This window comes from Salmo salar, chromosome 09, assembly GCF_965601325.2.
Source record: "Salmo salar chromosome 09, fSalSal1, whole genome shotgun sequence".
NCBI lineage: Eukaryota > Metazoa > Chordata > Actinopteri > Salmoniformes > Salmonidae > Salmo > Salmo salar.
Window position 1 is genome coordinate 100,307,501 of NC_138299.1, and position 26,294 is coordinate 100,333,794.

At 46.5% G+C, this 26,294-nt stretch overlaps 1 protein-coding gene across 2 annotated transcripts in view; it reads right to left on the reverse strand.

Annotated features, from left to right (window-relative positions):
- The window catches only part of LOC106591089 (putative E3 ubiquitin-protein ligase MID2), a 249,705-nt gene that overhangs the window by 177,325 nt on the left and 46,086 nt on the right, over window positions 1-26,294 (reverse strand). For both annotated transcript variants that reach the window (XM_045724241.2, XM_045724240.2), the window contains exon 2: window positions 23,250-24,058. In XM_045724241.2, coding sequence (XP_045580197.1) covers window positions 23,250-24,002 — 753 coding nt within the window. In that variant the 5' untranslated portion in view covers window positions 24,003-24,058. The remainder of the gene's footprint in view (window positions 1-23,249; window positions 24,059-26,294) is intronic.

The window sequence follows — 26,294 nt, forward strand, 5'->3', positions numbered from 1 at the left end:
CCCTCTCTTCTCTCTCCCCTCTACCCTTCCCTCTCTTCTCTCCCCCTCTACCCTTCCCTCTCTTCTCTCCCCACTCTACCCTTCCCTCTCTTCTCTCCCCCTCTACCCTTCCCTCTCTTCTCTCCCCGCTCTACCCTTCCCTCTCTTCTCTCTCCCCTCTACCCTTCCCTCTCTTCTCTCCCCCCTTTACCCTTACCCTTCCCTCTCTTCTCTCCCCGCTCTACCCTTCCCTCTCTTCTCTCTCCCCTCTACCCTTCCCTCTCTTCTCTCCCCGCTCTACCCTTCCCTCTCTTCTCTCCCCCCTCTACCCTTCCCTCTCTTCTCTCCCCTCTCTCCCCCTCTCCTCCTCCCTCTCTCCTCCACCTTTCCTCTCCCCCTCCACTAACAACATCTTCGTCACTTGTAAGGCCAGAGGAATGGGACACTACAGGCCTGGTCATACTAAACCTGATCGCTGTCTGATCACCAACTACTTCTCTGATAGAGTTCAGTGTGTCAAATCGGAGGGCCTGTTGTCCGGACCTCTGGCAGTCTCTATGGGGGTGCCACAGGGTTCAATTCTTGGGCCAACTCTTTTCTCTGTATACATCAATGATGTCGCTCTTGCTGCTGGTGAGTCTCTGATCCACCTCTACGCAGACGACACCATTCTGTATACTTCTGGCCCTTCTTTGGACACTGTGTTAACAACCCTCCAGACGAGCTTCAATGCCATACAACTCTCCTTCCGTGGCCTCCAACTGCTCCTAAATACAAGTAAAACTAAATGCATGCTCTTCAACCGATCGCTGCCTGCACCTGCCCACCTGTCCAGCATCACTACTCTGGACGGTTCTGACTTAGAATATGTGGACAACTACAAATACCTAGGTGTCTGGTTAGACTGTAAACCCTCCTTCCAGACTCACATCAAACATCTCCAATCCAAAGTTAAATCTAGAATTACCTTCCTATTTCGCAACAAAGCATCCTTCACTCATGCTGCCAAACATACCCTCGTAAAACTGACCATCCTACCGATCCTCGACTTCGGCGATGTCATTTACAAAATAGCCTCCAATACCCTACTCAACAAACTGGATGCAGTCTATCACAGTGCCATCCGTTTTGTCACCAAAGCCCCATTTACTACCCACCACTGTGACCTGTACGCTCTCGTTGGCTGGCCTTCGCTTCATAATCGTCGCCAAACCCACTGTCTCCAGGTCATCTACAAGACCCTGCTAGGTAAATTCCCCCCTTATCTCCGCTCACTGGTCACCATAGCAGCACCCAACTGTAGCACGCGCTCCAGCAGGTATATCTCTCTGGTCACCCCCAAAGCCAATTCCTCCTTTGGCCGTCTCTCCTTCCAGTTCTCTGCTGCCAATGACTGGAACGAACTACAAAAATCTCTGAAACTGGAAACACTTATCTCCCTCACTAGCTTTAAGCACCAGCTGTCAGAGCAGCTCACAGATCACTGCACCTGTACATAGCCCATCTATAATTTACCCAAACAACTACCTCTTCCCCTACTGTATTTATTTATTTTATTTATTTTGCTCCTTTGCACCCCATCATTTAATTCTACTTTGCACTTTCTTCTACTACAAATCTACCATTCCAGTGTTTTACTTGCTATATTGTATTTACTTTGCCACCATGGCCTTTTTTGCCTTTACCTCCCTTATCTCACCTCATTTGCTCACATTGTATATAGACTTATTTTTCTACTGTATTATTGACCCCTATGTTTGTTTTACTCCATGTGTAAGTCTGTGTTGTTGTATGTGTCAAACTGCTTTGCTTTATCTTGGCCAGGTCGCAGTTGTAAATGAGAACTTGTTCTCAACTAGCCTACCTGGTTAAATAAAGGTGAAATAAATAAATAAATAAATAAATACATTCAAGATTTGAAGGAAAACAGGGGTCTGATGGCCTGTATCCTTACCCAATGACAGATTCAAGTTGGCCAAATGGAGAAAAACAAACAGACTAGACATCTATACCTCTTTGGCCATGCATGCCAGTGGTTTGGTGTTGAATGAAAAAAAAAACTAGATGATTTCAGTCCAAATGATTTAGACTGACAGCGTCCATTTGCAACTTAGATAAAGTGTCAAGTGTACTCAAAAAAACAAGTAGAGAGGAAACCATTCACCAGCATAAATCAACCACAATAATGATATTTTAAAGTCTGAAGAGGTGTGATGAAACTGTGAAAAGGGGATATTAAGGAGTGTGCTTTGGAGGGTCCAGAGGAGAGACATGTCCCAGTTCTCAGACCACAGGGGACAGATACAGTCAGAAACAGTTCGCTCCAGGAGGTAGGTGTGTGTGTGTGTGTGTGTGTGTGTGTGTGTGCGTGTGTGTGTGTGTGTGTGTGTGTGTGTGTGTGTGTGTGTGTGTGTGTGTGTCAGAAGAGGTTCGCTCCAGGATAGAGGGGTCTACTGTACCAAGAAGGATGTTAGAGAATATTAGGGCGTGGCACACAAACAGGGACATACTCAGAGTTGGCGAGTAATGGATTACATGGAATTGATTACAACAACAACAACAAAACTGTCACTGAAATCCGTTACGTTACCAGCAAAAATATTGTCATCAGATTACAGATAATTTTGAAAAACTAAGATGTGAATGGATCACGGGAAAAGAGCAGGAAAAGGTTTTTGTAGGCTACAGTCCAAGCTACAGTGGGGCAAAAAAGTATTTAGTCAGCCACCAATTGTGCAAGTTCTTCCACTTAAAAAGATGAGAGGCCTGTAATTTTCATCATAGGTACACGTCAACTATGACAGACAAAATGAGAAAAAAAATCCAGAAAATCACATTGTAGGATTTTTAATGAATTTATTTGCAAATTATGGTGGAAAATAAGTATTTGGTCACCTACAAACAAGCAAGATTTCTGGCTCTCACAGACCTGTAACTTCTTCTTTAAGAGGCTCCTCTGTCCTCCACTCGTTACCTGTATTAATGGCACCTGTTTGAACTTGTTATCAGTATAAAAGACACCTGTCCACAACCTCAAACAGTCACACTCCAAACTCCACTATGGCCAAGACCAAAGAGCTGTCAAAGGACACCAGAAACAAAATTGTAGACCTGCACCAGGCTGGGAAGACTGAATCTGCAATAGGTAAGCAGCTTGGTTTGAAGAAATCAACTGTGGGAGCAATTATTAGGAACTGGAAGACATACAAGACCACTGATAATCTCCCTCGATCTGGGGCTCCACGCAAGATCTCACCCTGTGGGGTCAAAATGATCACAAGAACGGTGAGCAAAAATCCCAGAAGCACACGAGGGGACCTAGTGAATGACCTGCAGAGAGCTGGGACCAAAGTAACAAAGCCTACCATCAGTAACACACTACGCCGCCAGGGACTCAAATCCTGCAGTGCCAGACGTGTCCCCCTGCTTAAGCCAGTACATGTCCAGGCCCGTCTGAAGTTTGCTAGAGAGCATTTGGATGATCCAGAAGAGGATTGGGAGAATGTCATATGGTCAGATGAAACCAAAATAGAACTTTTTGGTAAAAACTCAACTCGTCGTGTTTGGAGGACAAAGAATGCTGAGTTGCATCCAAAGAACACCATACCTACTGTGAAGCATGGGGGTGGAAACATCATGCTTTGGGGTTGTTTTTCTGTAAAGGGACCAGGACCCGTGTAAAGGAAAGAATGAATGGGGCCATGTATCGTGAGATTTTGAGTGAAAACCTCCTTCCATCAGCAAGGGCATTGAAGATGAAACGTGACTGGGTCTTTGCTGCTCTCTCAGTGATGTGAATCCCACTGCTGCTCTCTCAGTGATGTGAATCCCACTGCTGCTCTCTCAGTGATGTGAATCCCACTGCTGCTCTCTGTGACATCAATCCCACTGCTGCTCTCTCAGTGATGTGAATCCCACTGCTGCTCTCTCAGTGATGTGAATCCCACTGCTGCTCTCTCAGGGATGTGAATCCCACTGCTGCTCTCTCAGGGATGTGAATCCCACTGCTGCTCTCTTAGTGATGTGAATCCCACTGCTGCTCTCTCAGTGATGTGAATCCCACTGCTGCTCTCTCAGTGACGTGAATCTCAGTGACGTAAATATCCAGAGTGGTCTGTAGTACTGCATCACTGCTTGGTACTATCCAAAGTGGTCTGTAGTACTGCATCACTGCTTGGTACAACAGTGTCACAGTACACTCAAAAGCAAGAGTAACAAGTCTGCTGAAAACTGCCCAAAAAATTCATCGGCAAGCCCACCAACAAAACCTTTCTGGACAGTTTACTGCACAAAAATGCTGAGGACGGTAAACAAAATAGCAGAAGACCCCTCCAATGTGCTCAACTCAGAGTTTGTGCTCCTGCCGTCCAGGAAGCACAGACTGGTCAGGTCTGGCCTATCCTAGAGCCACTGGGGCCTCCTCCCAGGCAGTTTACAGCTTCATCAGAGCACAACCACAGGTCCCACCTGCTGCCTGTGTGTGTGTGTGTGTGTGTGTGTGTGTGTGTGTGTGTGTGTGTGTGTGTGTGTGTGTGTGTGTGTGTGTGTGTGTGTGTGTGTGTGTGTGTGTGTGTGTGTGTGTGTGTGTGTGTGTGTGTGTGTGTGTGCGCGTGTGTGTGTTTGTGTGTGTACACACTGTGAGAGGAGGTGTCTTTCAGGTCCACCAGTCACCAGGAGGACAGAGGAATATCTCCATTAGCAACAACATCAGCTGGCTGTATTTTCGATCAAACACTGCTGCCTTCCCATGAAGGGATTACTGGGCCTTTACCTAGCCTGACCTTCCTCTCTGCTGCCTTCCCATGAAGGGATTACTGGACCTTTACCTAGCCTGACCTTCCTCTCTGCTGCCTTCCCATGAAGGGATTACTGGGCCTTTACCTAGCCTGACCTTCCTCTCTGCTGCCTTCCCATGAAGGGATTACTGGGCCTTTACCTAGCCTGACCTTCCTCTCTGCTGCCATCCCATGAAGGGATTACTGGGCCTTTACCTAGCCTGACCTTCCTCTCTGCTGCCTTCCCATGAAGGGATTACTGGGCCTTTACCTAGCCTGACCTTCCTCTCTGCTGCCTTCCCATGAAGGGATTACTGGGCCTTTATCTAGCCTGACCTTCCTCTCTGCTGCCTTCCCATGAAGGGATTACTGGGCCTTTACCTAGCCTGACCTTCCTCTCTGCTGCCATTTGGGGACAGATAACATGCGTCCCAAACGGCTCACTATTCCCTATGGGGCCCTGGTCCAAAGTAGTACACTATGTAGGGAACATAGGGTAGCATTTGGGACTCATCGATAGAAAGATCTATCAAACAGATGGACAGGTGGAACCAAGGGAAGTGAGGATTGGGACCAGTAGAGGCTTATTAGGACACACGTGGCTGCAATCAGAACGGGGTTGAAATACTATTTGAAATCTTTTTAGTGTGTTGAGTGTTTCGTTTCTAGCCTGCCTGGAGTGCCAGACGGGATGAGTTTGCATTTTTTGCGAGTATTCTATTGGTTCCATTGTGCAAGATGAGTTCAATCAAACCCAGAAAAATAATTTGAAATTATTACAAATAGTATTTGAACCCAGGTTCTGACCACAATAGATGAATACTCTGGCCCCTGACCGACCGTGCGTGAGTGACTATAGCATGATGCCTCAACACGATTAACTACCAATCAGGATCAGGTCAGTGGGGGCGTGGCTCAACCAGCTGATCTGACTCTTAACTGAATGAGTGTTGCACTGCTATAGTCTACGTCCACATGGCTTCTATAGTCTACGTCCACATGGCTTCTATAGACTACGTCCACATGGCTTCTATAGACTACGTCCACATGGCTTCTATAGACTACGTCCACATGGCTTCTATAGTCTACGTCCACATGGCTTCTATAGTCTACATCCACATGGCTTCTATAGTCTACGTCCACATGGCTTCTATAGTCTACGTCCACATGGCTTCTATAGTCTACGTCCACATGGCTTCTATAGTCTACGTCCACATGGCTTCTATAGTCTACGTCCACATGACTTCTATAGTCTACGTCCACATGTCTTCTATAGTCTACGTCCACATGGCTTCTATAGACTACGTCCACATGGCTTCTATAGTCTACGTCCACATGGCTTCTATAGTCTACATCCACATGGCTTCTATAGTCTACGTCCACATGGCTTCTATAGTCTACGTCCACATGGCTTCTATAGTCTACGTCCACATGGCTTCTATAGTCTACGTCCACATGGCTTCTATAGTCTACGTCCACATGACTTCTATAGTCTATGTCCACATGACTTCTATAAACAAATCAAAATATATTTTATATTTGAGATTCTTCAAAGTAGCCACCCTTTGCCTTGATGACAGCTTTGCACACTCTTGGCATTCTCTCAACCAGCTTCATGAGGAATGTGGATGTATTTATAACAGGATGTGGTGATGGAATGTGGATGTATTTATAACAGGATGAGGTGATGGAATCAGAGAAGGCTGCTGAGAGGAGGACAGCTCATAATAATGGCTGGAACAGAACAAATGGAATGACATGTATTTGATATCATTCCACTGATTCCTCTCCAGCCATTACCACGAGCCCGTGTTCCCTAATTAAGGTGCCACCAACCTCCTGTTGCTGGAATGTGGATGAATTTATAAGTACATGACCTATATACCATAATGTGCTGTATGCTGGCAAGGATGTGCATTTGAAAAAAAAACAACGAAGAAGAAGAAACAGGATGTGTTATATGAAGAGAGTTGCTGGTTCGAATCCCAGAGCTGACTAGGTGAAGCATCTGTCTATGTGCCCTTGAGCAAGGCACTTACCCCTAATTGCTCCTGTAAGTGTCTCTGGATATGAGCGTCTGCTAAATGACTCAAACGTACATGTAAAAATGAAGATGAGTGTCAGAGAAGTTTACTGCTTCCACATGATTCAAGACAGTGGTTAGCTGAGGCTCAAAATCACATAGTCCCCAGCAAATTCCTTGTACGCATGCTTGATTTGGCGAGGCAACATAGCACAGTGAATAACTGGGGAGATTTTCTTTTAGACAGACCCAGCATCCCAAATGGCACCCTATTCCCTAAGTAGTGCACTCCTTTTAACTAGGGCCAATATGTCTCTGGTTAAAAGTGGTGCACTATGTAGGGAATAGGTTGCCATTTGGGACACACAATCAGTCTATCACCCAGTAGTTACAGTAACGTTCCCAGAATAGGACACATTCCAACGCCTCCATGCCATCATCACTCTCATTGTGGTTGTCTCGGCAACACAAAACATTCCAATTTCAACGGCTCTTGTCCTTCACTTCCTGACATAAACCTAGGTTGAAGATAACAATATTTCTTCAACCTAGACATAATCACTATGTAGATTGAACTCCAGATTTCACAGTTCAGCCAGGACAGATATATTTGTTGGCGTTTAAAAGAAACCCAAACGGAACAGCAAAACGTTTGACATGGTTACAGCTTACAGGGCTTGGCAATTAGTGGAATGACTTATGACACTTCTGAAATGACATTACATGACATTACGCTTTCGAGCTAAAAAACATTTTACGGTCCTTCCAAGTGGCTCAGAAGTCTAAGGCACTGCATCGCAGTGCTTGAGGCATCACTACAGACCCGGGTTTTTGTCCCAGGCTGAGTCCCATAGGGCGGCGCACAATTGGCACAGCGTCGTCCGAATTAGGGGAGGATTTGGCCAGGGCGGGCTTTATTTGGCTCATCGCGGAGCTTCACTTGGCTCATTCCTGGTGGAAAGATGGTGCACCTGCAGGCTGACTTCGGTCGTCAGTTAAACGGTGTTTCCTCCGACACATTGGTGCAGCTGGCTTCCAGGTTAAGTGGGCGGATGTTAAGAAGCGCGGTTTGGCGGGTCATGTTTCAGAGGACGCATGACTCGACCTTCACCTCCTGAGCACGTTGGGTAGGGACTGTCACACTAACAGGTAGGGAGGACTGTCACACTAACAGGTATGGAGGACAGTCACACTAACAGGTAGGGAGGACTGTCCCACTAACAGGTAGGGAGGACTGTCCCACTAACAGGTAGGGAGGACTGTCCCACTAACAGGTAGGGAGGACTGTCCCACTAACAGGTAGGGAGGACTGTCACACTAACAGGTAGGGAGGACTGTCCCACTAACAGGTAGGGAGGACTGTCACACTAACAGGTAGGGAGGACTGTCACACTAACAGGTAGGGAGGACTGTCCCACTAACAGGTAGGGAGGACTGTTACACTAACAGGTAGGGAGGACTGTCACACTAACAGGTATGGAGGGCTGTCCCACTAACAGGTATGGATGACTGTCCCACTAACAGGTAGGGAGGACTGTCACACTAACAGGTATGGAGGGCTGTCCCACTAACAGGTAGGGAGGACTGTCCCACACTAACAGGTAGGGAGGACTGTCCCACACTAACAGGTAGGGAGGACTGTCCCACACTAACAGGTAGGGAGGACTGTCCCACACTAACAGGTAGGGAGGACTGTCCCACACTAACAGGTAGGGAGGGCTGTCCCACTAACAGGTAGGGAGGACTGTCACACTAACAGGTAGGGAGGACTGTCCCACACTAACAGGTAGGGAGGACTGTCCCACTAACAGGTATGGAGGGCTGTCCCACTAACAGGTAGGGAGGACTGTCACACTAACAGGTAGGGAGGACTGTCACACTAACAGGTAGGGAGGGCTGTCCCACACTAACAGGTAGGGAGGACTGTCCCACTAACAGGTAGGGAGGACTGTCCCACTAACAGGTAGGGAGGACTGTCCCACTAACAGGTAGGGAGGACTGTCACACTAACAGGTAGGGAGGACTGTCCCACTAACAGGTAGGGAGGACTGTCCCACTAACAGGTAGGGAGGACTGTCACACTAACAGGTAGGGAGGACTGTCCCACTAACAGGTAGGGAGGACTGTCACACTAACAGGTAGGGAGGACTGTCACACTAACAGGTATGGAGGGCTGTCACACTAACAGGTATGGAGGGCTGTCCCACTAACAGGTAGGGAGGACTGTCACACTAACAGGTAGGGAGGACTGTCACACTAACAGGTATGGAGGGCTGTCCCACTAACAGGTAGGGAGGACTGTCACACTAACAGGTAGGGAGGACTGTCCCACTAACAGGTAGGGAGGACTGTCCCACTAACAGGTATGGAGGGCTGTCACACTAACAGGTAGGGAGGACTGTCACACTAACAGGTAGGGAGGACTGTCACACTAACAGGTAGGGAGGACTGTCCTGTCCCACTAACAGGTAGGGAGGACTGTCCCACTAACAGGTAGGGAGGACTGTCCCACTAACAGGTAGGGAGGACTGTCCCACTAACAGGTAGGAGGACTGTCCCACTAACAGGTAGGGAGGACTGTCACACTAACAGGTAGGGAGGACTGTCACACTAACAGGTAGGGAGGACTGTCACACTAACAGGTAGGGAGGACTGTCACAGTAACAGGTAGGGAGGACTGTCACACTAACAGGTAGGGAGAGCTGTCCCACACTCAATGCAGCCTGAAAGATAACCTGTACTGTTCTCCCCTCTGGTCCTCTACGCAGCCTGAAATATAACCTGTAATGTTCTCCCCTCTGATCCTCTACGCAGCCTGAAATATAACCTGTAATGTTCTCCCCTCTGGTCCTCAATGCAGCCTGAAAGATAACCTGTAATGTTCTCCCCTCTGGTCCTCAATGCAGCCTGAAAGATAACCTGTACTGTTCTCCCCTCAGGTCCTCTACGCAGCCTGAAAGATAACCTGTAATGTTCTCCCCTCTGGTCCTCTACGCAGCCTGAATGATAACCTGTAATGTTCTCCCCTCTGATCCTCTACGCAGCCTGAAATATAACCTGTAATGTTCTCCCCTCGGGTCCTCAATGCAGCCTGAAAGATAACCTGTAATGTTCTCTCCTCTGGTCCTCTACGCAGCCTGAAAGATAACCTGTACTGTTCTCCCCTCAGGTCCTCTACGCAGCCTGAAAGATAACCTGTAATGTTCTCCCCTCTGGTCCTCTACGCAGCCTGAAAGATAACCTGTAATGTTCTCCCCTCTGGTCCTCTACACAGCCTGAAAGATAACCTGTAATGTTCTCTCCTCTGGTCCTCTACGCAGCCTGAAAGATAACCTGTAATGTTCTCTCCTCTGGTCCTCTACGCAGCCTGAAAGATAACCTGTAATGTTCTCTCCTCTGGTCCTCTACGCAGCCTGAAAGAACACATTCCATGTCAAATGTCAAATGTCAAAGCATGGGGTGAACCAAATATGTCTAAGGAAATATATGAAATATGTTTGCTATTTCCACCATGGTTGAGTTTGTGTCCCAAATGGCATTCCCTATATAGTGCACCACTTTTGTTTATGTGAGGCTGAGGGCCAGGGCCAGGAAGACAGCTGGGTCAAGATGAGGCTGAGGGCCAGCAAGAGGAAGACAGCTGGGTCTAGGTGAGGCTGAGGGCCAGGAAGAGGAAGACAGCTGAGTCTAGGTGAGGCTGAGGCCCAGTAAGACAGATGGGTCTAGGTGAGGCTGAGTGCCAGGGACAGGAAGACAGCTGGGTCTAGGTGAGGCTGAGGGCCAGGGACAGGAAGACAGCTGGGTCTAGGTGAGGCTGAGGGCCAGGGACAGGAAGACAGCTGGGTCTAGGTGAGGCTGAGGGCCAGGGACAGGAAGACAGATGGGTCTAGGTGAGGCTGAGGGCCAGGGACAGGAAGACAGCTGGGTCTAGGTGAGGCTGAGGGCCAGGGACAGGAAGACAGCTGTGTCTAGGTGAGGCTGATGGCCAGGAAGACAGCTGGGTCAAGGTGAGGCTGAGGGCCAGGAAGAGGAAGACAGCTGGGTCTAGGTGAGGCTGAGGGCCAGGGACAGGAAGACAGCTGGGTCAAGGTGAGGCTGAGGGCCAGGAAGAGGAAGACAGCTGGGTCTAGGTGAGGCTGAGGGCCAGGGACAGGAAGACAGCTGGGTCTAGGTGAGGCTGAGGGCCAGGGACAGGAAGACAGCTGGGTCTAGGTGAGGCTGAGTGCCAGGGACAGGAAGACAGCTGGGTCTAGGTGAGGCTGAGGGCCAGGGACAGGAAGACAGCTGGGTCTAGGTGAGGCTGAGGGCCAGGGAGAGGAAGTTTTGGAATTCAGGGCAGCAGTCAGAAGAAAACAAGAAGGGTCTGACATAGAGTTCAGACATCCTAGTGTGTCAGAAACAAACAAATCAACACACACACAGCGTAGCCGTGCTCGTCCCGTCACCAGGTCAGCAGAAACACTCCCCAGGGGGACAAACAATATTCCTTGCAGGTTGACAACAGGACGTTACACACATGCAGTGACATTCCAGCGCCTGTACGAATATAACGGAAACCTCAAGCCTGGTGTTATCCAAGCCTGGACTCCAGCTGACCCCAAAGCAGCTGAGCCCAAACCACCGCTGTAATACAATTTATATCTATAAGCCGAAACATCAGTGGGATTTCATTCCCCCGGGCCTTGTCGATGCTTAGAGGTTGTACTATAAATCTGGAATGGAATTTTCCTAATGAACCCCCCCCCCCCCCCCCCCCACAAGACAGGTTCACATATTGCATATGTGATCACTTCCACAACCCACCCACAGTATCCAGGCCTGTAGTGTACTACCATCATATTGGATGGATACTGGGTCAGAGAATGTTTACACATCATGGAATCTGTAGGCAGACAACTAGGGCATCACATGATTACGCCCCCCCCCCCCCCCCCCAAAAAAAAATAAATAGGCATAACATATGATTTACAACTGTCGATTAATATTAAAAAATATTCTTAAAAACAATCTGTGTGTAATGTTTATATGATTACATGTATTATTCATGTCTTTCTATTGTCTGTAATGAATACATTAAAAACCATATAGCCCCCTGAGTGGTGCAGCGATCTAAGCCACTGTATCTCAGTGCACTATTCCCAGCGTCGTACGGGTTTGGCCGGTGTAGGCCCGTCATAGTAAATAAGAATTTGTTCTTAACTGACTTGCCTAGTTAAATAAAGGTTAAATAAAAATGTATTAAATTACAGCAAGATTTCAAATGCACTATTCCTCATGCGTGCAATAGGCTATATTTTATGAATGCATTTATGAGTAGGTAGATGCTGTACAGTACATGTCTGCTTCTCAAATGGCACCCTATTCCCTACATAGTGCCCTACTTTTGACCAAGGGCCCTGGTCAAAACTAGTGCACTATATTTGGGACACAGTCGTGATAACAAGCCTGTCTCTCTAGCCACTCCCAGACACCAGGCATCTCTATCCATCTATAATAACCTGTTACTACACTCCCAGGCATCTCTATCCATCTATAATAACCTGTCACTACACTCCCAGACACCAGGCATCTCTATCCATCTATAATAACCTGTCACTACACTCCCAGGCATCTCTATCCATCTATAATAACCTGTCACTACACTCCCAGACACCAGGCATCTCTATCCATCTATAATAACCTGTCACTACACTCCCAGACACCAGGCATCTCTATCCATCTATAATAACCTGTCACTACACTCCCAGACACCAGGCATCTCTATCCATCTATAATAACCTGTCACTACACTCCCAGACACCAGGCATCTCTATCCATCTATAATAACCTGTCACTACACTCCCAGACACCAGGCATCTCTATCCATCTATAATAACCTGTGTACATAAGCATAGGAACACACACAACACACATAGGAAAACTCCACACGAGCCATGGCGTCACTGTGATCATGGATTAGTGGTCTCTTTCACACTATTCTTCAAATCACGTCTCTCTGTACAAGCACAGGCAATCAGGGATGCTCAACATCAGCTTTCACGTGTCATATCCTGTCTCTCTTAGTCTACTGGAAGATGACATCTCTCACTTTCTCTTCTGCAGTAAAAGGTTGAATTGTGGACTGTCATGGTATTACCTGCCTACAACAAGACACTCTGGATGTGACCTAAAGAGGAGAAAAGAAGAAAGGGGGAGGAGGAGGAGGAAGAGGAAGAGGGGGAGGAGGAGAGGAAAGGAAAGGAAAGGGGGGAGAGGAGAGGACAGGAGAGGTATAGGAGATGGCTGGCTGAGACCTTAAGGAGCTTACTGAGAGAGAGAGAGAGAGAGAGACGCAGGCAGATGGCGGATAGGGCGTGTATATCAACATTGACTACTGCTGCGACCAGCTAACATGCTTTAAATCGCTAACTATTCTCCTATTTGATATTTAGCTGCATGTAAAACTCTGTGTATGATCCCTGTGCATCAGTGAGAGCTGTCAGACTATTGAAGACAGCACCCCCAATGGAGGAGCAGTAAACAGACACACTGAGTGCCACTGCAAAGCAACGACAAGCTTATTTCAAGTAGTGCTTTGTGGTCGAGTCGAGTGTTACTGCACAAACACATCCTCGACGAGGCTTTAACAAAGACCTCAGTTCATTAGTAGCTTGATGTAAAGCACACAGAGATAAACAGAGATGAACTCGGCCTCTCAAAGCACACAAAGATGAACTCAGACTCTTCAAGTATCTTTCGCTCAAACAATAACCCAGGAGAATCACCATGAACATCTGGGGACACCAGACCTATGAGTACACCTCCACAATTCTGAACATGTTTACACTCTCAACATAAAGCAAAGTCACTCAATCAACTGAGAGAGATAGATAGATAGATAGATAGAGAGAGAGAGAGAGAGAGACAAAGAGCGAGCGAGAGAAAGAGAGAGAGAGAGAGAGAGAGAGAGAGAGAGAGAGAGAGAGAGTATGAATTTGTTGTTAACAGGCTACAGCAGCACACAGTGATCTGAGGTCAACACCAGTAGCAGTTTATCATCACCTGAGATTTTAAACATCTGTCCACATATTCCATGTCCGCACATGTTCACATAACATTCAGATTCTCACTTCTCACAGATTATCTCAGCTGTGCCTCAAGGGGTACTAGTCTTGGCTAATCAGCGCATATATTTAGCAGTATCCCCAGGTCCTAGAGACATATCATTATCCCCAGGTTCTAGAAACATATCATTATCCCCAGGCTCTAGAGACATAGCATTATCCCCAGGCTCTAGAGACATATCATTATCCCCAGGCTCTAGTGACATAGCATTATACCCCAGGCTCTAGAGACATATACATAACCCAGGCTCTAGAGACATATCATTATCCCCAGGCTCTAGTGACATAGCATTATACCCCAGACTCTAGAGACATATCATCATAACCCAGGCTCTAGAGACATATCATTATCCCCAGGCTCTAGAGAGACATATCATTATCCCCAGGCTCTAGAGAGACATATCATTATCCCCAGGCTCTAGAGACATATCATTATCCCCAGGCTCTAGAGACATATCATCATAACCCAGGCTCTAGAGACATATAATTATACCCCATACTCTAGAGACATATACATAACCCAGGCTCTAGAGACATATCATCATAACCCAGGCTCTAGAGACATATCATTATCCCCAGGCTCTAGTGACATAGCATTATACCCCAGACTCTAGAGACATATCATCATAACCCAGGCTCTAGAGACATATCATTATCCCCAGGCTCTAGAGAGACATATCATTATCCCCAGGCTCTAGAGAGACATATCATTATCCCCAGGCTCTAGAGACATATCATTATCCCCAGGCTCTAGAGACATATCATCATAACCCAGGCTCTAGAGACATATAATTATACCCCATACTCTAGAGACATATACATAACCCAGGCTCTAGAGACATATCATCATAACCCAGGCTCTAGAGACATATCATTATCCCCAGGCTCTAGAGAGACATATCATCATCCCCAGGCTTGAGAGATACATAACATTATCCCCAGGCTCTAGAGACAGATCATTATCCCCAGGCTCTAGAGACATAACATTATCCCCAGGCTTGAGAGATACATAACATTATCCCCAGGTTCTAGAAACATAACATTATCCCCAGGTTCTAGAGAAACATAACATTATCCCCAGGCTCTAGAGAAACATAACATTATCCCCAGGCTCTAGAGACCATTATCCCCAGGCTCTAGAGAAACATAACATTATCCCCAGGCTCTAGAGACATATCATTATCCCCAGGCTCTAGAGACATAACATTATCCCCAGGCTTGAGAGATACATAACATTATCCCCAGGTTCTAGAAACATAACATTATCCCCAGGTTCTAGAGAAACATAACATTATCCCCAGGCTCTAGAGAAACATAACATTATCCCCAGGCTCTAGAGACCATTATCCCCAGGCTCTAGAGAAACATAACATTATCCCCAGGCTCTAGAGACATATCATTATCCCCAGGCTCTAGAGACATAACATTATCCCCAGGCTTGAGAGATACATAACATTATCCCCAGGCTCTAGAGACATAATATTATCCCCAGGCTTGAGAGAAACATAACATTATCCCCAGGCTCTAGAGACATACCATTATCCCCAGGCTCTAGAGAGACATATCATCATCCCCAGGCTCTAGAGACATAACATTATCCCCAGGCTCTAGAGACATAACATTATCCCCAGGCTTGAGAGATACATAACATTATCCCCAGGCTCTAGAAACATAACATTATCCCCAGGTTCTAGAGAAACATAACATTATCCCCAGGCTCTAGAGAAACATAACATTATCCCCAGGCTCTAGAGACATATCATTATCCCCAGGCTCTAGAGACATAACATTATCCCCAGGCTTGAGAGATACATAACATTATCCCCAGGCTCTAGAGACATAATATTATCCCCAGGCTTGAGAGAAACATAACATTATCCCCAGGCTCTAGAGACATACCATTATCCCCAGGCTCTTGAGATACATAACATTATACCCAGGCTCTAGAGACGTATCATTATCCCCAGGCTCTAGAGACATAACATTATCCACAGGCTCTAGAGAGATAACGGAACAAGTAAACAGTACACCAGGTCAGTTAGTAGTACACCAGGACAGTTAGTAGTACACCAGGTCAGTTAGTAGTCCACCAGGTCAGTTAGTAGTACACCAGATCAGTTAGTAGTACACCAGGTCAGTTAGTAGTACACCAGGTCAGTTAGTAGTACACCAGGTCAGTTAGTAGTACACCAGGTCAGTTAGTAGTACACCAGATCAGTTAGTAGTACACCAGGTCAGTTAGTAGTACACCAGATCAGTTAGTAGTACACCAGGTCAGTTAGTAGTACACCAGATCAGTTAGTAGTACACCAGGTCAGTTAGTAGTACACCAGATCAGTTAGTAGTACACCAGATCAGTTAGTAGTACACCAGATCAGTTAGTAGTACACCAGATCAGTTAGAGGGCAGTGTCAGCGTAGTGTGAAGGGTTTATGCAATGTAAATATTGGAGGAAATGAGAGTTAATACGTGTGTGTTTCTCTGTCATTTCTCTGAATGCTTCACTGTTATTACAATACGTGACCTTATTATCTGTGACCACATCTCTTCTAATTATGTACAAATGAGAATTTTATTCCTTCAATTTCCCCAGACAGAAAAGATTAGAAAGTTTGCTGAGCTGATCTGAGCTGGTCCCTCCCAGGTTGGGGATAAAGAGAGACAGAGAGAGATAGATAGAGAGCGAGAGAGAGAGCGAGAGAGAAATGATCTGAGCTGGTCCCTCCCAGGTTGGGGATAAAGAGAGACAGAGAGAGATAGATAGAGAGAGAGAGAGAGAGAGAGAGAGAGAGAGAGAGAGAGAGAGAGAGAGAGAGAAATAATCTGAGCTGGTTGGGGATAAAGAGAGACAGAGAGAGATAGATAGATAGAGAGAGAGAGAGAGATATGATCTGAGCTGGTCCCTTCCCAGGTTGGAGAGAGAGAGAGAGAGAGAGAGAGAGAGAGAGAGAGAGAGAGAGAGAGAGAGAGAGAGAGAGAGAGAGAGAGAGAGAGAGAGATCAAAGTCACCAAGTTCAAAGCCTTATAACATTCAAATGAGCTGTGTGTCTACTGCCGCCTTAGAGACAGGGAGAAAGAGAGCGAGAGAGAGAGGAGAGAGGTCACATTCATATCCTCAAAGACACGATGTGGGGGGGGGGGACTACATCAATGGAACAAAGAGCTCTACAGACAGTAAAATATCTAAATAAGTGCATAAAGTATAAGGAGAAGGTAAACAACAACATCTGTTGATGCTTCTGGCCCTCTCTCTTTTAGGTAATGTCACTCAACAACGAGGAGAACACAAATGCTATATTATTTATGCATCTTTGGCCTGGTTCCTGTAATGGTATGTCTCTCAAGAGTCAAGCCATTATTCTACTTCTCTCATTGATACAACAGTAGACCTCTGAAGTCATACCCACCACTATATGGACACATTATACGACAACATTATAAGCACATCCTCACTGTATATAACGCAATATGGATACACATAATATGTTATAAGTATGAGCCTTTACAATACCTTATAATAAGGCTTTTAATACGTTATATCTCTCCTACGTTGTATCTCTCCTGCATCACTTACTCTGAGGTCATGATGACTTGGGGCTGCCGAGTGGGGCAGCGGTCTAAGGTAATGAATCGCAGTGCTTGAGGCTTCACTACTACAGACCCTGGTTTGATCACGGGCTGTATCACAACCAGCCGTGATCGGGATTCCCATAGGGCGGCGCACAATTGGCCCAGCGTCGTCCGGGTTAGAGGAGGGTTTGGCCGGTGTAGGCCGTCATTGTACATAAGAATTTGTTCTTAACTGACTTGCCTAGTTAAATAAAGGTTAAATAAAAATGTACTTAAAAAATGACTACGATATGGATACACATGCTGGCAGATCAGGTCAGTGAAGCAGCTTTAGTGTTGGGTGTGAATTAGCTTCAGCAAGACCATTTTTTAACAAGCTGATTCAGCAGTCTTTTGTATAGTGGGTCAACACAGCTAGGCTGAACACAGAAAAGCTTTAGGTAATGCACAGTCATCTATTACGATAATGCCACGCTCTCTCCCTCTCTCTCTCTCCCTCTCTCCCTCTCTCTCTCACTCTCCCTCTCTCTCTCTCTCTCCCTCCCTCTCTCTCTCCCTCTCTCTCTCCCGCTCTCTCCCTCTCTCTCTCTCCCTCTCTCTCCCTCCCGCTCTCTCCCTCTTTCTCTCTCCCTCCCGCTCTCTCCCTCCCTCTCCCTCTCTCTCTCTCGCTCTCTCCCTCCCTCTCCCTCTCTCTCTCCCTCTCTCTCTCCCACTCTCTCCCTCTCTCTCTCTCCCTCCCTCCCTCCCGCTCTCTCCCTCTCTCTCTCCCTCCCGCTCTCTCCCTCCCTCTCCCCCTCTCTCTCCCTCTCTCCCTCCCTCTCTCTCCCTTCTCTCTCTCTCCCTGCCTCTCTCTCTCTCTCTCTCCCTCTCTCTCTAATTCCATTCAGTTCAATTTAAGGGCTTTATTGGCATGGGAAACATATGTTTACATTGCCAAAGCCAATAAACAAGTAAATAAACAACGGGGAAATAAACAATCAGAAATGAACGGTAAACATTACACTCACAAATGTTTTAAAATTATATAGACATTTCAAATGTTATATTATTGGCTATGTACAGTGTTGTAACAATAAGCAAATAGTTAAAGTACAAAGGGAAAAAATATAAGGTTGTATTTACAATTATGTTTCTGCTCTACTGGCTGCCCTTTTCTTGTGGCAACAGATCCCACATCTTGCTGCTGTGATGGCACACAGTGGTACTTCACCCAATAGATATGGGGTCTATGTATATGAGAGCCATGTCTGCCAACGGCGGCCTTTCTCAAAAGCAAGGCTATGCTAACTGAGTCTGTACATAGTCAAAGCTTTCCTAAATTGTGGGTCAGTCACAGTGGTCAGGTATTCTGCCACTGTGTACTCTCTGTTTAGGGACAAATAGCATTCTAGTTTGCTCTGTTTTTTTTGTTAATTCTTTCCAATGTGTCAAGTAATTATCCTTTTGTTTTCTCATGGTTTGGTTGGGTCTAATTGTGTTGCTGTCCTGGGGCTCTGTGGAGTCTGATTGTGTTTGTGAACAAGGTCCCCGTACCAGCTGGCTGAGAGGACTCGAGGGGACTCTTCTCCTGGTTCATCTCAATGTAGGTGAGGGCTTTGTTATGGAATGTTTAAGAATAGGTTTCTTGTAGGTGGTTGTAGAATTTGAATGTCTCTTTTCAGGATTTTGATGATTAGTGAGTATCGTATCGGCCTACTTCTGCTCTAAATGCATTATTTGGTGTTTTATATTGTACACAGACAATGTGTTTGTAGAATTCTGCATACAGAGTCTCAAATGCTGTGTTTGTCCCCAGACCTCACAACTAGGGTTGTTACGAGCAGTACGGCTGGTGGCATTGCCATGCTGGAGGGTCATGTCAGGATGAGCCTGCAGGAAGGGTACCACATGAGGGAGGAGGATGTCTTCCCTGTAACGCACAGCGTTGAGATTGCCTGCAATGACAACAAGCTCAGTCCGATGATGCTGTGACACACCGCTCAGACCACGACGGACCCTCCACCTCCAAATCGATCCCGCTCCAGAGTACAGGCCTCGGTGTAACGCTTATTCCTTCGACGATAAACGTGAATCCGACCATCACCCCTGGTGAGACAAAACCGCAACTCATCAGTGAAGAGCACTTTTTGCCAGTCCTGTCTGGTCCAGCGACGGTGGATTTGTGCCCATAGGCGATGTTGTTGCCGGTGATGTCTGGTGAGGACCTGCCTTACAACAGGCCTACAAGCCCTCATTCCAGCCTCTCTCAGCCTATTGCGGACAGTCTGAGCACTGATGGAGGGATTGTGTGTTCCTGGTGTAACTTGGACAGTTGTTGTTGCCATCCTGTACCTGTCCCGCAGATGTGATGTTCAGATGTACCGATCCTGTGCAGGTGTTGTTACACGTGGTCTGCCACTGTGAGGATGATCAGCTGTCTCTCCGGTCTCCCTCTAGCGCTGTCTTAGGAGTCTCACAGTACGGACATTGCAATTTATTGCCCTGGCCACCTGTGGAACGGTCGTTAAGACACCAACAGCTTACAGACGGTAGGCAATTAAGGTCACAGTTATGAAAACTTAGGACATTAGAGGCCTTTCTACTGACTCTGAAAAACACCAAAAGAAAGATGCCTTATAATGTGAAGAAATAGCCTAATAGTTTATCAACATTTTAAGCTAAATGTTCTGATCTGTTGCGTCAGCCTAATTTCTTAAAAAAGTTTTTGATGTATTGTGGTTGTATTAATTTGGGATCTATCGCATCACACAACTGTCCCAGACTATGTTTTGGAATATTTATTTCTCGCACGGAATATAAAAAGGTTTTTGTACTATGGGGGATTGTAGATTGACATACTGTAGGCTAGTACTTTAGCTGTTAGTTAGGCCTACTGATCTTGTTGGCTGACGAAAAGTAAATGTGGACAGTTCTTCCAATATCTTCAATATGCGCCTCGGAATTGGATAAGGACAAGCACAGTTGCGTCCCCGATGTATCTGTCTTCACTTGTAGCCTGTAAGAATGACCCGCTCATGTAACGGGCATTGAGCTCTTTGAGAGAGCCATGTGAGTGAGAGGTGCTTCGGAGCACGCAGCCGGGAGAACGGAATTATAATTATTATACTCAGCCCAAGGGCACAATGGCCACTGGTCGCAAAAAGAACGGATTTTATTAGGGGGCATTAGGGCCACATAAAGGCATTATCAAGTGGTTGTCAAATTGTGAATGAGTGACTGATGTAGTGTGTACAGCCTGCACAAAAAAACTAAGCAGAGCTCATGCCTTTCAAGCGACTTTCTTCAAATTATCATTAGAGTCTCATCATGCAGCCTTACAATGTATTAAACATCTAAACATGTAGCCCAACGTTTGCAGAACAACTAAAGTTACATTAATAACTCTAAATGAAGCATATAGGAGGACATATTTCTTTGTTATAACCGCTCAACACAGAATAGCCGCATGTGAACACCTCCTCAAATCGTTTGGAGAAAATATCCTTTCTATTTCATTCTGCAATGTTCAATTCGATTCTTCATATTATAAAATGTTATAAAATTCTAAGCAAATCTCGTCTGCTAAATGAAGTAGTGTAGCCCACAGCCATTATGACATAGCCAGATCAGGACCTAACATCTGGGTGATTCTGTTCTTCTGAAATAGACGACATTTTCTTCATATCCTGTTTCTTTAGATCTGTCTAAAAGAAATAATGGATTTATTGTGAAAGTGTTGGCTATATTACATGGATTAATTAGACTTCTAAAAAATGTAGAAGCCAGGAGATACTAAATGTGTTTATGTTAATTAACAGTTAACTACCGCGAGACCAGCAGTTATTTGTTTGACAATCTGCGGCTGACAGAATTTCATGACCTCCACAGCCCTACTCACAACCATAGAGGACAATGGGTTCTACTACTGATTTAAGTCATTTTTGCCAGTTACTAACTTGGGATTTCCTGTTTTATGTTCCTTTTGATGGCGTAGAAGGCCCTTCTTGACTTGTCTCTCAGATCTCTCTCACAGCGTTGTGGAAGTTACCCGTGGTGCTGATATTAAGGCAGAGGTAGGTAGTGTCTAGGTGGAATTTGTAATTTTCTCTCTCACGTTGACTTTCTTTCTTTCTCTCTCTCTCTTTCCCTCTCTCACATTGACTCTCGCTCTCTCTTTCCCTCTCTCACATTGACACACTCTCTCTCTCTCTAGGTCATGGACAAGCTGGCTGATTCTCTGAATGAATGTGAACAGACGTGTAAATGTATAAAATATGTCTGTTATCAAACGTTTGAAACATTTAATTTAGGTGTGCTTTAAAATGTGTTTTTTTTTGCTAAATGTGATATCCAACGCACTATTTTCTTCCCAAGATGCACTATATCCATAGTCCGTCCAGGTGGATGGAACGTTCCATATGGTTTTTGCAGCTGGCCCAAAAGTGAGTCATTTAGCGAATCATTTCCATTATATTTGTCTGTTCAGTCGTAAGTTAAATATTTTTCACACATTTAATGAACGTATTCAGAACCTTATCTTATTCATTTAGGCTAACCCCTGGCTTAGTCAGACTGATGCAGTGATAGACAGCTGTCACACTCAGCTGTTCATGCGCTGGCTACCGAGCGCTACGCTTTGAGTTCTTGAGTGTCATGGAGCTTTTGGTTATGGATCACTTGAACAGCTTGGAGCCTGTGATATCTGTTCCTGTTGGAGCCTGTGATATCTGTTCCTGTTGGAGCTTGTGATATCTGTTCCTGTTGGAGCCTGTGATATCTGTTCCTGTTGGAGTCAATGATATCTGTTCCTGTTGGAGCCTATGATATCTGTTCCTGTTGGAGCCTGTGATATCTGTTCCTGTTGGAGCCTATGATATCTGTTCCTGTTGGAGCCTATGATATCTGTTCCTGTTGGAGCCTCTGATATCTGTTCCTGTTGGAGTCTATGATATCTGTTCCTGTTGGAGCCTGTGATATCTGTTCCTGTTGGCCCGAAAGAGGACATTTTCTAAACAAGCTCATGAAAAACAGGCTACTGGCTGGGGCGGCAGGGTAGCCTAGTGGTTAGAGTGTTGGACTAATAACCGCAAGGTTGCAAGTTCAAATCCCTGAGCTGACAAGGTCGTTAACCCATTGTTCCTAGGCCGTCATTGAAAATAAGAATTTGTTCTTAACTGACTTGCCTGGTTAAATAAAATAAAATACAGAGGCTGCAATAAAAATCTATCTGTCCTTGACTGGCAAATTAATTGTGGAAGACTTTTAATGTTATTATTTCTTAAAGCCTTCCCTAAAGTGTATATAATCAAACTCAAAAAGGTTTCCTTCATTTATCCTAATGAAAAGACCTGTAAATAAAAAAACTGAAAATTGTTCCAAAAGTTGATTCAAATTTAAAGAAAGGAAAACCCTGTCCACCCTCTGGATACAATGAATCAGATATGTTATATTTGCACAATATAGTTTTATATATTAATACTTTATTATATTTCACTGTTTCAAACCTATTGGGAGTTCTGTTGTTTGGGGTGGATAGCGCTTTGCCACAAAACATGATTATTTGCCTCTCTGAAGTAAAATGATCTTGCAATATTTCAAACAAAATCATGTCGGTCTTTTCATTAGCCCTAGTCATGGCAAGATGAAAACAATAATAGCTTTATCACTTTCACAAGATGTGTTTTTAATTCATGTAAATTTACCAACATTTCTGAAACTGTATATATTGCATTTTGGAATCAAACCCTTCAAACACAGCTTGTTGAGGTGTACAGTTAGTGTGTGATCTGTGTATTAGAGAGAACGGGGGGGGGGGCTCACCTTGAGTTTGTCGAAGCGTTCACTGAGAGAGGAGACTTGATGTTCTCTGTGTCGTCCCACCAGCTTACACAGGGCACATATCAGCTGGTCATCCACGATGCAGTACATATTAACCTTCTCATTCTCATGCTCCAGACAGGTGAGGCCTCTCAGGTGGGCGTCATGCACCGGCTCCACCAACCGGTGACTGGTAAACGGCTTCTTATTGGGGTGCGTGGCACGCAGACACCGGTCACAGTACGACACCTCGCACGTCACGCAAGTCTTGACCGCTTCGCGCGGCGGGTCCTGCTCACAGAACTGACAGCTGATACGGTGCTCCAGAGACATGATGGCAGGGGGCTGATGAGAGGAGGACTGGGCCGGGCTGGACCGGGCGCTGTGGCTGCCGGAGCTTCCTCCTCCGCTGCTGCTATAGGGCCTGTGGCCTCCGGAGAGACCTGGGGCACGACGGCTCTCACTGGGGGAGTTAGGGCCGCTGACGGAGGCCTTCTGGAAACGGTGGATGATGTTCTGCAGGGTCACATTGCGCTTCAGGCCCTCCAGGCCGCGGTGGTTCAGCGTGATGACGTAACGGCAGGTGGGGCACTGGAAGGCGGAGATGGACTCTAGAGGTTTGTTGGACGAGCAGTGGGAGACTAGGATGCGGTGGGCACAGTTGAAACACAGGCTGTGGGCGCAGGGTAAGAGTAGGGGATCTTCAAACAACTCCAGGCAGATTGGGCAGGTGAGCTCAGACTCCAGTGTTTCCATCTTCAGCAGAACCAATCTAGAGGTGACATCAAATCCCAGGGAAGCTGGTCAATCACCTGAAAGAGGAGATCAGAGACAGAGTTGACTATGAGTACATAGGACTCTAAAACTCTATGCCTCACTGGCAGACTGAATAATGAGACTAGCTGGGTAGAGATGGGGAAGGTCTGTACAGACAGAAAGAATGCACCCTGTTCCCTATATAGTGCACTACGTTTGACCAGGGCCCATACTAGTGCACTATACAGGGAATAGGATGTGATTTGGGACACACCCAGACAGAGATGCAGGCTAATCTGATCAGTGTAATGGTCTCCAGCTGAAGACCAAACACAGTGGTGGCAGCCCTGCCCTGCCTGGCATCTCTCCAGAGCCTCCAGCCTCAGTGAGTCTAGCAGCACACTCACAACTGCCTGCATGGTGCTGTCAAATGACATGGAATATAATGCATGAGAGAGAGAGAGAGAGAGAGAGAGAGAGAGAGAGAGAGAGAGAGAGAGAGCAGAGAGAGAGAGAGAGAGAGAGAGAGAGAGAGAGAGAGACAGACAGACAGACAGACAGACAGACAGACAGACAGACAGACAGACAGACAGACAGACAGACAGACAGACAGACAGACAGACAGACAGACAGACAGACAGACAGACAGACAGACAGAGAGGAGACACACACAGAGAGAGAAAGAGAGAGAGAGAGAGAGAGAGAGAGAGAGACAGACACAGCGACACACAGAGACACAGAGAGAGATGAGATAGAGAGACACATAGAGAGAGTTAGAGAGCTACCCATCGATGCATGTCATAAGAATAGCATCGATCTGTTGCATCTATCTGTAAGTATAATGTTTACTGTTCATTTGTCTATTTATTTCACTTTTATTTATTATCTACTTCACTTGCTTTGGCAATGTTAACATATGTTTCTCATGCCAATAAAGCCCTTAAATTGAATTGAGAGAGAGAGACAGAGAGAGAGAGATTACAGAGAGAGAGAGAGAGAGAGAGAGAGAGAGAGAGAGAGAGAGAGAGAGAGAGAGAAACAGAGAGAGACCGAGAGAGAGAGAGAGAGAGAGAGAGAGAGAGAGAGAGAGAGAGAGAGAGAGAGAGGGAGACAGACAGACAGACAGACAGACAGACAGACAGACAGACAGACAGACAGACAGACAGACAGACAGACAGACAGACAGACAGACAGACAGACAGACAGACAGACAGACAGACAGACAGACAGAGGGCTGCTCTGACTCCCAAAACACTCTATGTATTTTCCTCTCCATTTATTTTTAACCACTCCTTCCTTTCTCTGCCTTGCCTCCAGAGAGGCCTAAATTTAACAGAGTCTGTTGGCTGGACAGATTATAATGTTTCTGAATTCATGGACTTCACTGGGTCCTGAACATGAAAGGCACAAATCACCTCAGCCAGGCAGGGAAGGCGGGAAGCCGGGTCCGCACTCCCTCTCTTCCCCTTCCCCTCCTCTAACCCTGGCGACCCTCTCGCTCTCCCCCCTTCCCCCTCCCCTCTAACCCTGTCGACCCTCTCTCTCTCCCCCCTTCCCCTTCCCCTCTAACCCTGGCGACCCTCTCTCTCTCCCCCCCTTCCCTTCCCCTCCTCTAACCCTGGCGACCCTCTCTCTCTCCCCCCATCCCCTTCCCCTCCTCTAACCCTGGCGACCCTCTCTCTCTCCCCCCTTCCCCTTCCCCTCTAACCCTGGCGACCCTCTCTCTCTCCCCCCATCCCCTTCCCCTCCTCTAACCCTGGCGACCCTCTCTCTCTCCCCCCTTCCCCTTCCCATCCTCTAACCCTGGCGACCCTCTCTCTCTCCCCCCCCTTCCCCTTCCCCTCCTCTAACCCTGGCGACCCTCTCTCTCTCCCCCCTTCCCCTCCTCTAACCCTGGCGACCCTCTCTCTCTCCCCCCTTCCCCTCCTCTAACCCTGGCAAACACCTCGCAGGCAGACGGTTCCACACTCCTCATCTACTCCCTCTCTCCTCTCTCTCCCTCTCTCCTCCCCTCTCACTCCCCCTCCTATCTTTTACTTGCTCTTTTCATTTTTCTAGAGAAACAAAGTAAGCAGCATGGAACAGGAGGGTATTAAAACCGTTGACCCCTGATGATGCATTTTCATTAAGAGTTTTCATTCTTGCATGAAAATCCCATCCCCCCCAATTCTCTCTCACTGCTCTTGCAAGGACATAGGCCTCTCTCATCAGAGTTGAAACATGTCTTTACATAGCCTATTCCACTGAGGACCACAATGAAAACTTTTCCTATTTTTTCACTGGTGTTCAATG